The following is a 16,725-nucleotide window of genomic DNA, read 5'->3' as shown; positions in this document are numbered from 1 at the left end:
GCCCCGGACGCCGCTCTGTCCCAGGTGCCGGCCGGCTTCCCCGCGTGCCTGCCCGCCCAGGGGGACCTGTCCGAGCCGAGCCCGACCTACGAGGCGATCAAACCCGAGAGCTCCCCGCAGCAGGACAGCGCCGACGAGTCGAGCTTCGTCAGCCCGGCCGAGGTGGTCCTGGAGCGGCTGGGGACCGTGGAGGAGCTGGGGGGCAAGGCCGAGGCGAAGCAGGAGGGCGAGGAGAGAAAGAAGCCGCAGCAGCAGCAGCAGCTCGATCCGGGTAAAAAAAAAACCTAAAAACAAAACGGATATATCCCCTAAACTCAGGAATGTTTATTAGCTTTAAGAACACACAGGTGTGCCTCAGTGTGTGTGTGTTTGGGAGTGTGTGTAGCTTTTATAGGCCTATAAATGTCCTGTAAACGCTCAAATATAAAACTTTATTGTCCATTGGAATAATTAAGCTGCTATTGTTATTTGGTAATTTGTCACTAAAGGATTAGCAGGTGCATTTTTTCTGATCAGACTTGAGCAGCTGTGGAGCCAGACCTTTTGCTCTTAAAGCAAAGTTGTTGTTGTTTTTGTTTTTGTTTGGAAGATGTATTTTTCTTTAGAAGTCTTCGTAATTTATCTTTAATAATCTTGGCTTGCACTAACATCCTTCAAGCGTAATTATCTTTATTATTGGTCAGCCCCTTTTTTAAAATCATAAAAACTGCAGATTTTGATTTTGTTTTTAAAAAATAGGTCTGTTTGAACTTTTCTTTTTCTCAAGATATCCAATAAATAAATAAACAAAAACATAAAAAGCACAAAGCAATAGCAAAAACCCACAATCCTATCAATTATTATTAAACTAAAAAATATAGATAATAAAAAAAACTGAAAAACATGACAATAAAAGTCTGTGTAAAAGATTATTGCACGTTTGGCTGCTTTAAGAAGTGTTTTGTATATTTTATTATGAGTAGTAATAATAATAATAATATTGTGTATGTTTGTAGCTCTTCTGTGCTTTTTTTTCTTATTTTATTTAGTTTATTCATTATTACTTTTTTTCTTGTGACAGTTTGTATACATTTGTGTAAAAAGAAACAGCTACAAACTACTGCCATTATTATATTATTATATACTACTATTATTGCTAAAATAACAGTAATGTTAACTTTGGAATATTGAAAGATTGTAAGATTATTTGAATTAGGGACATAAGGTGAATATTTGTATATTTATTTTAAGAAATAATTAATAACAACAGAAACCTAATATAAGTACAGTTATTATGAGAATTAATATAACAGGAAAATTACAAGAAAAATACTTTTTTTCTCAGCCAAAACACTGAACACTGAGAACTGTCTGAGAATCACATGAAGTTAAATTGGGTTTAATGGAAACTTTTAGACAGCATGAAGAACAGCCTGCTTGTAGCCAGAAAATTATTTGATCACTCAGTTTAATAAAGCTAACACTGAGTATAAACACTTAGTTTATGCTCTAATAACATTACACATACTTAGGTTTTCTTTCAAAGCTCCTTAAAAAATGGTCTGGAAAAAACATAAACCTTTTATTGTCAAATTATATGAAATATGAGTGTGTTCTTTTTCTTTCTTTTTTTTTTTTTAATTTGTAGACCTAAAGTGTGTCTCTGTTTTTATTTAACTCCTCATAGCTCACACACACGCAGAAGAAAAAGAAATAAAGCGAGCGCCTAATTAAAAATCTATGCCTCCCCGTTCCAGAAAATCCATCAGCTAGTTGGATCCACGCCAAATCGACACGGAAAAAACGCTGTCCGTACACCAAACACCAGACCCTGGAGCTGGAGAAGGAGTTCCTGTATAACATGTACCTGACGAGGGATCGGCGTCTGGAGGTGGCAGGACTCTTAAATCTGACAGAGAGACAGGTGAAAATCTGGTTCCAGAACAGGAGGATGAAGATGAAGAAGCTGATGATCCGGGAGAGGAGGAGTATGAATGACTGATGGCTGCAGAGGCTGGGTGGTTTTTGTGTTTTGTTTTGTTTTGTTTTTTTCTTTTTGAAGAGGCGGTGAAGTTGTTGCTGATGAAAGGAAAAAGCTAAATCAGCCTCCATGAACTTGGCTGCTCTGGAAAACCGAAGCAGTAAAACCAAACTGTGTGGTGACACTTAAAAAGAAATAGTCCTTAATGTTTTTGTTTGTGTTAAAAGAAAAAAAAAAGAATCTGAACTCTGCTGGAGAATTCTTCCATCTGCATGGGTCAAAATGAGGACAGCTGCAAGTATGGAGTTGTAAATATTAATTTTATACGTCACAAGAAGATTTAAACAAACAAAATCACGTTGGAATCGAAGCTTTTGCTCCTTTTAGTCCACATCTGCTTTGGACAGGGCTGCATCTGTGTCGGGACTAAAGCTGAAAACGTTTTGCTTTCAGTCAACATGAGTTGTGTTTTTATGATTTAGCCACCACAGACCACAGTTTACTGCAGGGCAACTCAAAGATAAATCCTATGAATTATCTTCTAAAACACCACAAACTGATAGTAAATAAACGGCCCAACTAGGGACAAATAAAGGAGCGGGAAATAAAAGCAAAGGAGGACATAATGAATAGCTTTTCATAAAATATCTAAATACTCCCAATATAAAGTATTTTAAAAGTTTTTTTCTTTTTTTTTTTTAAAGAACTTGCTTTAAAGTAGACAACATTACATTGTTGAAAAATAAACAGGTTTTCACATGAAAATGCAAATTTATCCCATGCCGCAGCTTATTAAGGAATGAGAAACCTCTGACAGATCTGAGAAAATCACAGATGTAACAGTTTGCACACATATCCTGGAAACAGAACCTCTTAGCTCATGTTCTGGTTTGGATATTAATGGGATTTAAACTGTTTATCGTTGAACAACCAGTTCTTTCTAAACAATAAAACATTCAAACAGAATGAGCTGTGTTCAAAGCCAGGTTAAAAATAATAAACATTGGGATGATTTTTGAATCCAAATTAAGACAGAAGGTTTTTAAAAAAGTTATGGCAGATGGAAAAATAACAAAAATGCTCTGTACGGGTAAGATAACAAAGGTTGGAGCATTTTGATCCTTATTAGTTAGCAGATTGGGAACATTGATGGGTATACAGAGAAACAGAGTGTATTGAATGTGAAAGGAGGGTTTCATCGCTCTGAAGGCAGTTTAGTTAGAAGATTCTGTTGTTTATGGTTTGTAGGATGAGTAAAAGGGTTAGAGAATCAGATAAATGTTTGTTTGGAAGGAAACAGCTGAAAAGCAGCTTTGAACACCGTTATATTTGGGCTCTTTCTTTGGCAATTCATGGCATAGGAAGACTTTTAAAAAGCCTTTGTGTCTGAAAACACTGAATTCACAAAAGAGTAGGAATCTGATCAAGATGTGCTGTGGTCTGAAGAACCAAAACCTGAATTTCTGTCTGTAAATCTGTCTGTAAGATGCAGCATACTAAAGAGGAGAACAAAGTGTCAGCAGTTATATGAGGGTGTATTTGTCCATTTAGCGACAGCCTTTGAGGACGTATTATTGGAGGTTTTGGAGAGACACTTGCAGCCATCCAGCTGATTCTTTAAGGCTCTGCTGAACTCAGCAACACAACGCGACGCCGCCCTCAGAAATTCTTCTAACGTCGTGGCTCCAAAGTAAAAGGAGTCCAGGTGCCGAACTGACCTGCGTGTAGTCCAGACCTGCCGCTAACTAAAGCAGAACATCTGGTTAGCAGCTGAGGCTGCACATAAACCACAAACGGGACAATATTTCAAAACAACATCACACGATCTGCTCAGAGTGTTACAGCAAGCCAAGCTTTTATTCACATGCGCTGCAGGTAATAGTCTTAAAATTAGATTTTTGTTTTTCTTCCAAAACCAGAATTCATCACCTTTGACATTTTAGACCTTTGTAAAAACATATTATTTTGTTTGATGAACTTGCAACTCTATAATCTCAGTCGTATGGAAGGCAGGGTTAAACAGTATTGAAAGCGAGATAGGAACCTCTTGTTTCAGTTTTAAATCAAGGTTGTCCTGATGGTGACAGCTCAACATCTGGAACGTTTCGCAGCTTGTATTTGTAACCCTAATGTAACCCCCAAAACCACTAAAACGATGACAAATTTGCGATATTTTGTATACAAATACAGCTGAAAATCTGCAACAAGCCTCTCGGAGAGACATGATGTGAAACTCTCCGTGTTGCATCCGGTCTTCAGTGAAATATGAAGCAGAGAGGACTTTAAACACCTTGGTACTTTCCTTATTCTTATTATTATAATTTTCATTATTTTTATGATAAACTGTGCATGTTGCCTCATCACGGGCATCTTTATTGTTGTTATTGTTGTCGTTGCTGTTGTTGTCCTTGTTGCTGTTGTTACTGTGGCCCTGGTGTGCAGATATTCCTCCATAAACACACACACACACACACACACACACACACACACACACACACACACACACACACACCAGTCATTGCTATAAGCTATATGGCGGCAGCAGTCTGTTGAAGGGGGTTTTCTGTGTGAGAACGAAGAGGTTGGAAACATTTAATGCACAACTGTTCCGAATGTAAGGTACAATAAGATCACTTGAAGCTGTTTCATTGTAAGAATATTTTAAAGGTGTCTTAGTGTTTTGTTTTCGTCAAGATGGACTCCAGGCGACACAAAGAAAGGCAGCAGGTTCCTGTAAAGATGCTGCCATTTTACTACAAGACGTGATCAGTAAGGTCTTCATCAAAACATGCTGCTCATTGTGACTTTTTGTTTTTTTTTAATAAAATAAAGACTGATCACAACTTTGTTAATTCTGTTCTGTCTGGGGTGTTTTTCTTTCATTCAAAATGAATTCTTACAGATTAGACAGCAGATTAGCTTCTGTGTATCATCTTTTTTAAGCTTTTTAACTTGATATAAACATTTTAATACTGTTAGTTGTAAGATTTGGCCATGAAAATCGGTATCATTAAGACGTCTATTACAACTAAAATGACGCAAACTTGACTTATTTTGGTTTAGTGGCTTAAAATCAACACAAACGGCATGGCTGCAGAGCAGAAATGTGCCTTTTTCTGCACATTATCGTAATTTGTTGTTCTTATTTGATGACTTTACACGGGAAAAAAAAACTAAAATTGCGCCCCTTTTCGCATTTACCTGAATCAAAGCGTTGTATTTTTAGTTAATGTGGTTTTATTCTGATTATATTCCATTGTCAAGGTGCCTCGCTGCTCCCAGGTTTGCGCTGTGAGTTTTTCCAAACCTCTCCATCTGCGTGTTTTTTTGTCAAAGTCAGCGCAGCGCCTCGTTGTTTTCCCGCTTTATTGCGCCCATATAACTCCATCCTACTGCAGGGTCATAAAGCAACAGCGTGCATTTGGAGAATAAACGTGACTTTCCGCCCAACTCGAGACACAAAGACACAAACACTGAGCCTCCATAAAGTCATTTAGGCCAGACAGTCAGAGCCGCTCGATGGGTTTATTGGGCTCTCTGTGGTTCCTGCCTTTCGAGCCTGAAGGGCCCGAAAACGTTGGAGTCATTGTCTGAGGATGGGACCAGACTGATGTGGCGCATTCTTTATTTTTACAGACAGAGAAGATAAAGCACAGGAAATGTTATGTGGAAAGTTAAACCTGGACGGAGTCTTGATTTGATGGCATCTGGAGCCGTTCCCCCTGAAAACAACCCGGATTATTCCTTCACAGACAGGTTTTGGTGGATTTCATTTTTTTATTTGCGTTAAAAAAACTGTCAAATGGTTTTATTTCTGTTTGTCTTCAAAGACACCGACCTGTTATAAAATAATATACTGTAGATTTTTTTTTCTTTTAACATTAATTTGTGTTCATTTACAGGCAGAGAGGAACAGACTTATTTTCTGTTTTGGTTTACCCACCAAGTCCTTTAGACTAGAAAAACTAAACTGAAATATGCTTTTGTTTAAATTGTTTACTCAGAAGGAAATGATTGCAGTCACCCTAACCCATAGAGTGGTTTTAATCTGTATTTGCAAATAACATTTATTTGAAACATAAAAAAAGCCACAGCCTACATCCACACACATACATGTATACGTTTTATTTTCAGAGAAACAAACAACATTATATATATATATATATATATATATATATATATATATATATATATATATATATATATATATATATATATATATATAAAGAATGAAAAAATGAATGACAAGAGGTATCAACGTGACACTTGTGAGAGAAAACATTTTCTGGTGGCCACTTTTACATTTATAGATAAAGTGATGAATAGGGATATTTCTAAATAGTTAGTTACAAAAAGTGTTTGTAGAAATTGATATAAATCAGTTAAATGCAAAATTATTATTTAGAAAATCTCTTACTTGCACTTATATTGATTATATAGAACTTTTAAACAAATTTGCTATTATTTAACTCTTTTTGAACAAAAAATTGTAATAACAGTTATTTCCAATAGACAACGTTATTTAAGCATAAATATATAATGATAAACTGAGCCTCATAACCAAAATAAGACCTTTGTTTTTAAACAAAGGCAGCTGGTTAAACGTGTAGTGACACGCTCTGTCCAGCAGGTGACGATGTTGTTCCGCTGTGCTGTTGTGTTTTCATTTCGGACCCTGAACGCAACATTTTGAATCGGATTTTGATTTCACGAGAAACCAAAAGTCACAAATTAGCTATTTGTTCAAACTTTCCCTTCATCCATTTAATGTTCTGTTATATTCAAATTCTGGGGGGAAAAAAATCCTCATAAAATAACAGCAGTTTTAGTAAAACTTGGATATTTGTTAGGTAAAACTGAACGATTTTTTTTTAAGATATTTTACTTTAAGATTGTTTAGATATTTAAACTGTCATACTTATTTTTTATTTGTTTTATATAAACTATAAAGCGATTTATTTTTTATTATGAATATGATTTGACAGAATAAGAGTTTACTCTTCTAAGTATTTCTGATTGCTTTGACAGAAAAAAATACAAAACTTATAACTATTTTTTGCGCTTTATTGTATCCTCTATTATTATTATTACTATTTAATTTATTTATTTTAATCATTATTATTACTAATTTTGTTGTAAATTTGGTTTAAATATTTGTTTTAACAATTTGAAATTAAACCTCTAAATATATATTTGGAGGTGACATGAGCACACAAAGAAAAAACAAATCTAAAAACCGGGTGAGGATATTTAAAAGCTGACGAAAGTGCCTTTCTCTCTTTGTGTTTGTGTGTTTGCCTGTTAGCAAAATATATCATGTAGCACTTGATCACAGGATGAACATTACAACTGATGGATCTTTTGAGTCAGTTTAAGATGGCCGCCACAACTAATCAACATTAACCAACACAAACCCGGATAGGTTAGTCAGTTTTTCAGATACTGAGCTATGTTTTGGTGTGGTAGTAGCTGAGAGTCATCCTCAACACAAACTCTGAGTGAGACATCTCGCTATATCGCACAAGCTGATACAAAGACGGCGGGCAATATGCATTCAGTCAGGGACTGCTGGCCTTTTAATCACAGGAAGAAGTCAGATATGATGGCAGCCAGCAGCAGATAAATGTGTTTGTTTGTTTTCAACACATTCAGAGCCTTCTTTAGAGCTAATATTCATTTTATTTATTTACTCACCAAATTTAATATGCTGATTTACTTTTCTTACATTTTAATACAAAAGCCTGCCAACAATGGAACCCAAAGGAAACAGCAACTATAAACTTATGTCTAGTAAAATGAACTTACTGAAATGCGGCTACATTCATTTCATTTTTTTAATTAAAGAAAAAGGAATGAGATAAGAAGCACAGTAAACCTGTCCTTTAATGAAAACATTCAGCTCAGAACAGGGTGCTCACATAAAACAATATATTTCCACCAGAAGTGTTTGGATATATTTCAAATCAAAGAAATTAAATGGATAAATTTTACACCTTTGTAATTTGGTTTAAGTGTATCTTAGCAGATTTTTTAAAGAATCTTTCTACCATAATAACTGTAGCAAAGTGACTTTCCGGTAATGTCCTGCATTTATTCTCTGTTTACAAAAAATACATACAAGAAAAACAAAGAGAAAACACTGATTTATTTATTTGGGGCTTTATTTCCATGTTATACCACAAATAAGAGAAAAAAATAGAATTTAAAAAGAATTTAAAAGCATTTATGAAGAAAAGATACTTGTGATAGATTAATAATTTGAAAAAAAATATTTATCCGTTTTAGGTTGTACTTCCTTTTAGAATCGAGCTCTTAAAATACATTTCTTCATCTAAGAGTTCCTATTTTTAAAAAACGGCGGAGTTAAAACAGAGAAAGCAGCAGCAGCCACCTTATTACAAATAAACTGAAGTCAGATCATGAGTTTAATGTTTGTCACCAGGTGCTTCGAAGCCGACATAAAACTGCGTTTGATATTTTCTACTAAAGAATTATTTTTCTAAAAAAATAATTCTGTTCATTTAGGTTAAGAATCCGAACATTGATGCTCTTTGTTTTTGTGGCCTAAACGTGAAAGTGAATTCAAACTGGTGCAGAGTTTTAAATAAATTAAGAGGGACGAAAGTTTATAGAGGTCCGTGTGTGTGTTTGTGTGTGTATGGGTGTGTATGTGTGTTCGTTTATAGGGAGCTTTCTCTGAATGCAGAAACCACAAATTTCCCTTTTTTCATTCCCTCATTGACACAAACACACACACACAGGCCATAAACCCGTTTTACGAGTCTGCTCTGAGCGCAATTGGCCGCCGCCGGTCATGTGTGCTCGTGCACGGCGCACTCCACTCGGGCAGTTTTCAGCTCGCGCGCTCCCGGTGAGCACAGAGCTGCACCCCGACACCCGCGCGCCTCCATCATGGTTGGTAACGAATTTTTCTCCATTTTGATCTTTTTTTTTGGTTTGTTTGTTTGTTTTTTTCCTGCAGCAGATTTGACTCTTTCTGCTTTTTTCGATTTCTGCTCCGGTTCGGTTTGGACCAATTAAACATTAAACTATAAATCCGTTTATGTCAAGATGCTGTCAGGAAAAGAAAATGCTGCATCTTTGTTTATCTTAATCCATTGTCTGATTTTGGTCAAATAGATTTCTGATTTTCCTTACAGAATTCATATATTTCTAGTTAACATTCTGTATTTTATTTCTTTTTATTCACGTTTGCTGCAGAGGAAAATGGAGTCCAGGATGGCATCTACATACATCAGGTACCAACACTCAGACACCAGAACAGAAACGAAACAGTTCTGATGGTGCAGAATAACTTTCTAATGCTGCATGTGATGAGAAGTATGAAACAGAAATCAACCCATATTAAACTGCTTAGTTCTGTGTGAATAAATGTAAATAAATGTTTCTGTGGCATTTAAAAGCAGACATTTTCTACGCACTGCTTTGCTTTGCATTCAGAGAAGGAGTGAAATTCTCAATATGCATTATACTCATTATTTGTGTAGAAAAAAAGGTTGCAAATATCATAAAAAAGGTTCTTGCATCTTTTCTGTCGTCGTCTACTCTTGTATTTCTGGTTGAGGAAATGCACTAGGAAATGAGTGCAGCATCATATGCACCTTAAACATTGATTTTTTTCAGCAAGATTTATTTGGTTTAATGTTTAGTGACATTATTTTAATCTAGACAGCACAAACTGACAATCTACAGGAGTGTAAAAATTGTTTTAAAATGATAAAAATAAATTAATTTCAAGTGTATTCAGCACTCTGATGGGGGGATCACAGAGCTCATGTAAATCACACACATTCATATTAAATTGCTCTTTTGCAAACATGTGCAGGGGTTTTATTCTTATCACGTAAGTAGACTTTATACAGGTGCAAACCCAAAACGTCCTCATCTGCTTTAACCCACTGTTTCTTCCAAGACTGGTTTGTTTCAAGGTCTGTGCTGACAGAAAGAGGGAAAAGAAAGTGAATTTCTGCATTTGCCCTCCATAAAAATGCTCCTGGACAGATGGACAGAAGGAATGCTTTCCCTCCCCTGTTTTTGTTTTCACTGACGTTCTGTTTTACGACGGCAGCCTGAGTGTCAGACACACAAAGACACAGTATTTTCTCCCTCTTTTTTTCAGAATTTTGCATTAGCTACTTTTTTTTCTCTCACAAGAGCTGCGGGCGGGGTGTGAGAGATGCAGAGAAACAAAGACAGTATTTCACTGGCGCTGCTCAGTCGAGCTCAGATGGCACTGAGTATTTACAACCTGCTGCAATGCGGCAGAGGATCTATGTGTGTGTGTGTGTGCTTTTGGTTTCTTAGAGCTGATGTGAATTTTCTATAAACCTGGGGACCAAATGTGGTACAAAGGGGTTTGCTTTATGGTAATAAATTACAGTTGAAGAGTTAGATTTAGTTAGTTTACCTGATGGTTAAGGTTAGGGTAATGAACTCGGGTATGCATCACGTCAAAGGAGTGTCCCCACAAGTACACACAAAGAGATGTGTGTGACAGAAACAAAGAGACAAAAGGAGACAGCTAAGATGGTGACACAGAATGAAGAAACTATTAAATTAAGGCCCACAAGAGGCACAAAAGGCACAAAACCTTAGAAAGAGACGGAGTGACACCAATGTGTGTGAGGTGGTTTTATGTATATGTGTGTTACTTAAATCATGTCTGTTTTTCCTTGCAGACCAGAGCAGAGACCTCAGATCCAAATGAGCATCAAGGAAGTCGAACACAGACAGTAGGTTTGTCCTGAAACATAATTACAATATAATAAAACTGCCTCTAAGAATGAATCAAGTCAGACAGAGCTATCTGACTGTCTTTAAGGAATCTCTGCACTGGATTCTGTTTAGCATGACTCGTGTTTTCAATGAATGCTTCAGGAATTAAATCATTACCTTCTTTTAACTGTATTTTCAGAATCTACACACCTCAGAGTTGCTGCATATTACCACAAGATACAGGTAAAATAATAATAGTTTTAAAAAAAAAAGCTGTTAGCTATTTTTCCTCTTTGTATCACACCTAAAAGGTTTCTTAAAAGGATGAAAAAAAAAAAAAAAAAAGACTAAAAGCAACCAGAGAAATGGGAGGTTCTGCAGAAATACAGTGTGGAAGCTGAGTGCTGAACGGCTCTGCTGAAACCTGCTGAAGAAGCTAAAACTGAGTCGTCAAAGCTAAATAAAAGCAGAAATACTAGCTCAAAGCTAAAAAGAGGAAAACATTAGCTTAAAGATAATAGAAGAAAAAACACTGGCTAAAAGCTAAAATTAGCAAAATGCTCAAAGATAAAAGTAGCAAAATGCTATTTAATTGTAGGAAGATGATAGCTAAAAGCTCAGAGTAGTAGAAGATTTTAAGCTAAATAAAGGCAAAAAATCCCTAAAGAATAAATAGGAAAAGGCTAGTTGGAAGCTTAAAGCTTCAAAAGGATGGCTAAAAGCCTAAAGTAGCAAAATACCTGCTAAAAGTATAAAAATTAGCAAGAAACTACAAGTATAAAAAAATTACCAAAAGCTAAAAGTACCATAAAGCTACTTAAAAGTAATTGTAGCAAAATGCAAGCTAAATATTGCAAATGTGAGCAAAAACCTAAACGTGCCAAAAAGCTGACAAAAGGTTTAAAGTAGCAAAAGGATAGCTAGAGGCTACTAAAAGGTTACACTGCAAAAGGAATAAAAATCAGGAAAACAGCAATGTGAATGTCGAAACATCATCCAAACAATAAAAAGCGAATGTTGCATCTTTTTTGAGTCTTTGAATTTGAAGCAATGCAGCAGTTCGAAGAAGTTGTTATTGTTAATAAGCGTCACTAGGGGGAGCTAGAGCACTCTGGGTAACTTGTGACGCCTACTGCAGTCCAATTTTTAAAAAGGAGGGAAAAACTTAATTGAATCTGCAGTTGCGGGGACATGCGGCACGCTGACGGGCGTGTCTGGTGAACACCAGGGGGCGCTACAGACTCAAGGATGACGTTTCTCCTGGACTTGGAGCTCTGACGCACAGTCTTCCTTTCCACCCCCTCCCCACCTTCCAGCTCGGTCAGTCAGGAGGTCGTGGGAGGTTCTTACCTTGAATGCACCTCGAACAGAGCGACTTTTCCCCCGCTGCTGCCGAGACGATTAAATCTGGAAACGATTCCGTGCCAAGGCACTGAAGCAGGATTTATTACAGAATGTGAACCCGATCTATAGTGGATTTAGGTCGCTTAATGTGTAAGAATATGAGGGTTAGTGGGTGGAAATATATACACTGTTCTTCACTGAAGTCTCAGTAAAATGCAGGTGGTTTCATTTGATCATAATTACAAATAATGGGTGGAAAATTGGGGATAATTTGGCATCATTTCTTAAGAATAGAAAAAATATACATCTGTGACCGAAATACCAAGAGAACCGATGTGCCTTCACTTATCCCATAATGTATTAGACTTATATGTATAAGGCTGTGAAGTCCTTGAAATGTGCTTCTTTTTTTAAAAAAAGGGTTTATTTGTTTCCCAGTTCCAAACCCTCAGCAGATGCTAAAGCAAGCAAATCGGTGTCCAGTTTGTCACAGGGACACACACGGAGCCGCTGCGTGTTTTCACAGAGCTCCTTTATGGCTTTATTGCCTCCCCATTTACGGAAATCAAAGCAGGAAACAAATGCTCCAAGCAGCATTCCAGACACATCCGGAAAAATGCAAACAGTTCAGTTTGTGCTTGTTTTGGTGGAAAGCGCCGCAGCGCGGGGGAGTCTGCACGGGGACGCCTCTGTTTTACGCACAAAAATGTTCGTTTTACGCGCTTGTGTTTGATCGTACACATTTGTTTTCTCACTGAAAAATCCAAATAGATGGGAAAAATGCAAATAAAGTAAAACTAGAAGGAAGGGAAATTGGTTGCAACGGGAGAAAATGACCCAAGAACGCTTAATTATCCAACAGCACAACCCCCCGATGATTAAAGGTCTTTTTTTTCCTTTGGCGCCATTATCGAATAAAGTGGCTCTTGGTGCAGCAGGGCCTAATAATTTATGAACCAGAGTGGGAGTAGTGAAAAAAAAAGAAGGCGAGCACGTGACGGTAATAAAGTGTGTTTTATTGCTGCAGTTTGACAAGCCCCAAAATATAACTGAGAGAGAAAAGCCGACAGGCGGCCAGATGGGATCGGTGGCAGATATTTGTCCCAAATCAACAGAATGCGCCACGTTATCTCTGGGAGAACCAGCAGAGCACGGATCCAATAATCCGCTTCGATCCGATCCGACGGGATTTTAGGCGAACGAACCATCGTGTTTTAACGCGAGATCAGTACGCAGCACGTAAGTCATGTCTTGGTTTCATATTTGGCGCAGATATGAAGTTATGACTATGAGGAGAAGGGAAGAGAGGAGGGGGGCGCGCGCGAGCAGGGTTACGGTGGGGGTGTTCCCCCGAATTAAAGCGGTGGCCGGGGGAACCCCAGGGGCCTCTGGTGAAGCGAGTGTGAGGGTTCAGAAATCCACCTGTGGTCCAAAAATCTCCTAATCCTATCCTCTTGGTTCAGGAGTTCAATTTTGGCTTGAAATGCGACTTTATTTTTAAAATATATACCTCAAAGAATAAACCACTGGATATGTGGACGTCCGGTTCGGGGCCTTTGTCTCTTTAACCCATAGATGGATTTTATTTAAGACCCCCTTTTTTTTTTTTTTTTTTTTTTTTTTTACAGATAATAGTTTGGAAAACTCTTAATTGCTTAAAGTTTAATTTGGAACTGAACTGAAAACCATTCAGTCTTATACATTTTTAAATGTCCTTATAACATACTTTCTTTATTGCATTTTTTAGCTGATTTGATATTAATTCCTACAGGGGAAAATAATATTTTTTTTACATGAGGAATATGTTGGCAGGGTTCTGCCACTGGAAGGGTTTTGTAAGCCCTTAATACTATCTATCTATCTATCTACACCGTATGTTTGCGCGCGCGCGCGCGTGTTGGCACGGTTTCCACGTAACGGCGCAGACCTCAGTCAGAGGAAGAAATCTTACTCCATGTGTGGAGGATTATCGGGATATTTTTACATCCTAAACTGACTGAGGAGTGCAGTGCAATACATCTGTCTTTCTTTAAGTGTGTGTGTGTCGAGGGATGTGTGTGTATTTGATATAAGACCCTGGTAAATAAATAAATAATTAATAGTGAATTTAAAAAAATCAGTTTTTCTTTTACTTTAGAGCCTTTAGCAAAAACCTTCTTTACTCAGGAGCACCGGCCTTGTTTTTATATTTAACATTTTTTGAAGTTCTGGTGCCACGTCTGGATGTTTCAAATTTGCATATAAAGTTTAAATGTAAAGTTTCGGTCAAGAACTACAACAAAAGCAAGAATAAAAGAGTTAAACCAGCAAAAAATAAACACATAAAAATACAAAATACTGCATTACAAGAAAAGGGATGAAACTTTTAAATAATAATTAAAGTTAGAGCTGCGGAACACTAAAGCAGAGAGTAAATAATGTTGTTTTATTTATTCTTTTAAGATTTGGTTTTAATTATCTTTTAGCAAAATAAAACGTGCGCTTTGAACGCTGCATATAAGATGCAATCATTTATCTCTATTTACTCATTTATTAATTTAGTTGCCACAGCAACACGCCTGAGCTCATTTAATTATTTAAAAAATATCCTTATTATTAACATTTTATAAAAACAAGGAATTTGTGTTTTTAATTAAGACTAGGAGGCCTGATAATGCTTCTAACATTCGTTGCTGTTTTTTAATAATGATTAAAGCTGCAGCTGTTAAGGGGTCTGTATCAAAAGTCAATATGCATTTTTAAAATGTGTAATTAATAGAAACAGTCTGGAAAGATTAAGAGCTACACTGATATATGAGTTCAAACTTGTTAGCCTGATCATTATAATTTCGGGATAGACGGTGTCAGTAAAAAAAATATATTCTGTCAAACAAAACTATATATTTTTAAACATTTCAACTATATATTTTTTTACAAATATTAAAAGCTTATAATTATAGAATGTCTAAGAATTTTAATGGCAATAGTTAAATGTATCAATTTTTTTAGTGTTTAATCTGCCTAGTTTTCAGGCAGATTGTGCTGCTCGGTCCGGCACGGTGCACCAGGGGTCCCCACCGCCACCCCCACCCCCAGAGCTGGAGGTCGCAGTTAATGTCTAAACCGGGTTAAAGCAGCACCCAGCTCGGCTTTGACCCGGCAGAGGGCCGGGGGTGGAGGGGTGAGCCGGCGGTCAGCCTGTCTAAGATGAAAAAGTGAAACGACCCCAGAAAGAAAAGCCACAACTGAAAGGCTGAAAAAAGAAAAACCCAGCGCTTCTCTCTGGCCGGGAGGAGACCCCCTCTTGACGCGTTCGTGCCTCCCGGTGTTTCCTGCTGCCGTGACGCGCAGATGTGATGGAGCTCTAACCTGCGCGCGGAGCTCGAAATGTGCCAAAATGAGCAGCAAACATCAGCCAGAAAGGCTGCCGAAGCAGAGCCGGGTTTACCTCCGAGTCACGGCGAACAAAGGACCGACGTTAATCAACACCCTGACCCAAGATGGGGGCCATTTTAACAGCCGCTGAATATTCTGATTATTACACTAAAATGAGCAGATTCTCACATTCAATTGAATAATACGCCCTTTAATGACGCAACACAACAACAATAATAATCATGTACAGAAAGAGAAGAAGCAAGCAGCCCGCGTGGAACAATGGGGCTCCCGCGGCTCCCGCAGGCCGCGTGAACTCTGCGTGGTCCCACAGCTCGGGCCCCTGCGTGGCCCTGTCCAGCGCGAGGACTAATGAAACGGTGAACCAGCGGTCAACGATTCTGATTGACCCTCCGGCGACCCGACAGCAGCTAGGCTACATTCTTACAGAAGAATGCTCTTTGAAACAGAGAAACATCACTCCGCTGTTGTTGTTGTTGTCTCTAAAAAAAAGAAGTCCATTCAAAGGTGCGAGCTTAATGACTCCAAACCCTCCTATTTAGCTGGACAATCTAGGCTGGAATAATTGTGAAAAATGAAAGTTTTTGTTTGTTTTTTTTATACTCAAAGCATTGATTAGTCGTTAAAACTCAATAGATATTCAATAGCCCGTGCGTGCATCTGCAGAAAAGAAATCTCATTTCTCAACTGCGGATCAATCTAATTGTTCAGGATCAATGTGCTGCAGCTCCAACCTTCCCTTTGTGTTTGGCTTTCCCACTGCTTAATGTGAAACTAACCGTGCTAAGATCTGCTCCTCATCCCAGCAAAACCTACATTTATTTTTATATTTCTCAGAGCAGCAAATGGTTCTGATTGAGTTTTCATCGTTCAGCCATGCCATGGGAATTTAGTTGGATGCGTAAACACCAAAACACGGGTCCCTGCAATGCATATAAATTTGCCCGGAGCAAGAAAAATGAAACGCAGGCTTCCTTAAGAACACAATTCATGCCCGTGCACAGCAACGTGACCGCCATAAAGATTCATACATTTCTGAAAAAAAAATTGAACGGCACTGATGCAGCCTCTACCCCAAAATACAACAAATGTTTTTTTACATATTGATGTATGAGCTGTATAACAGTGTAAAAGGAATCAAGATCAAAAGAAAACAAAAGATGCTGCCAGTTGCTGCATTTTATGGATCCCATGATAACCACACACCTGAAGAAGTAAAATCCGAACCTTGTTTAAGTAGCTTTATGCTGAACTTTGTGCTTTTAGTTCATTTTCAACTGTGAAACAAGCAGATTTGACTGTAATAAAGC

At 37.6% G+C, this 16,725-nt stretch overlaps 1 protein-coding gene across 1 annotated transcript in view; it reads left to right on the top strand.

Moving 5' to 3' along the window:
* LOC108243384 (homeobox protein Hox-D9b) overlaps positions 1-4,797 on the top strand; it is a 5,281-nt gene extending 484 nt beyond the window's left edge. Inside the window, exons 1-2 of the mRNA XM_025008625.2 lie at positions 1-271; positions 1,737-4,797. The exon at positions 1-271 is cut by the window's left edge and continues 484 nt beyond it. Coding sequence (XP_024864393.1) covers positions 1-271; positions 1,737-1,981 — 516 coding nt within the window. The 3' untranslated portion in view covers positions 1,982-4,797. The remainder of the gene's footprint in view (positions 272-1,736) is intronic.
* Positions 4,798-16,725: the final 11,928 nt, after the last annotated feature.

The sequence above is a fragment of the Kryptolebias marmoratus genome, linkage group LG22 (genome assembly GCF_001649575.2).
Source record: "Kryptolebias marmoratus isolate JLee-2015 linkage group LG22, ASM164957v2, whole genome shotgun sequence".
Taxonomy (NCBI): domain Eukaryota; kingdom Metazoa; phylum Chordata; class Actinopteri; order Cyprinodontiformes; family Rivulidae; genus Kryptolebias; species Kryptolebias marmoratus.
Note: the sequence above shows the minus strand (reverse complement) of the source record. Positions and strands in the feature narration are given on the sequence as shown.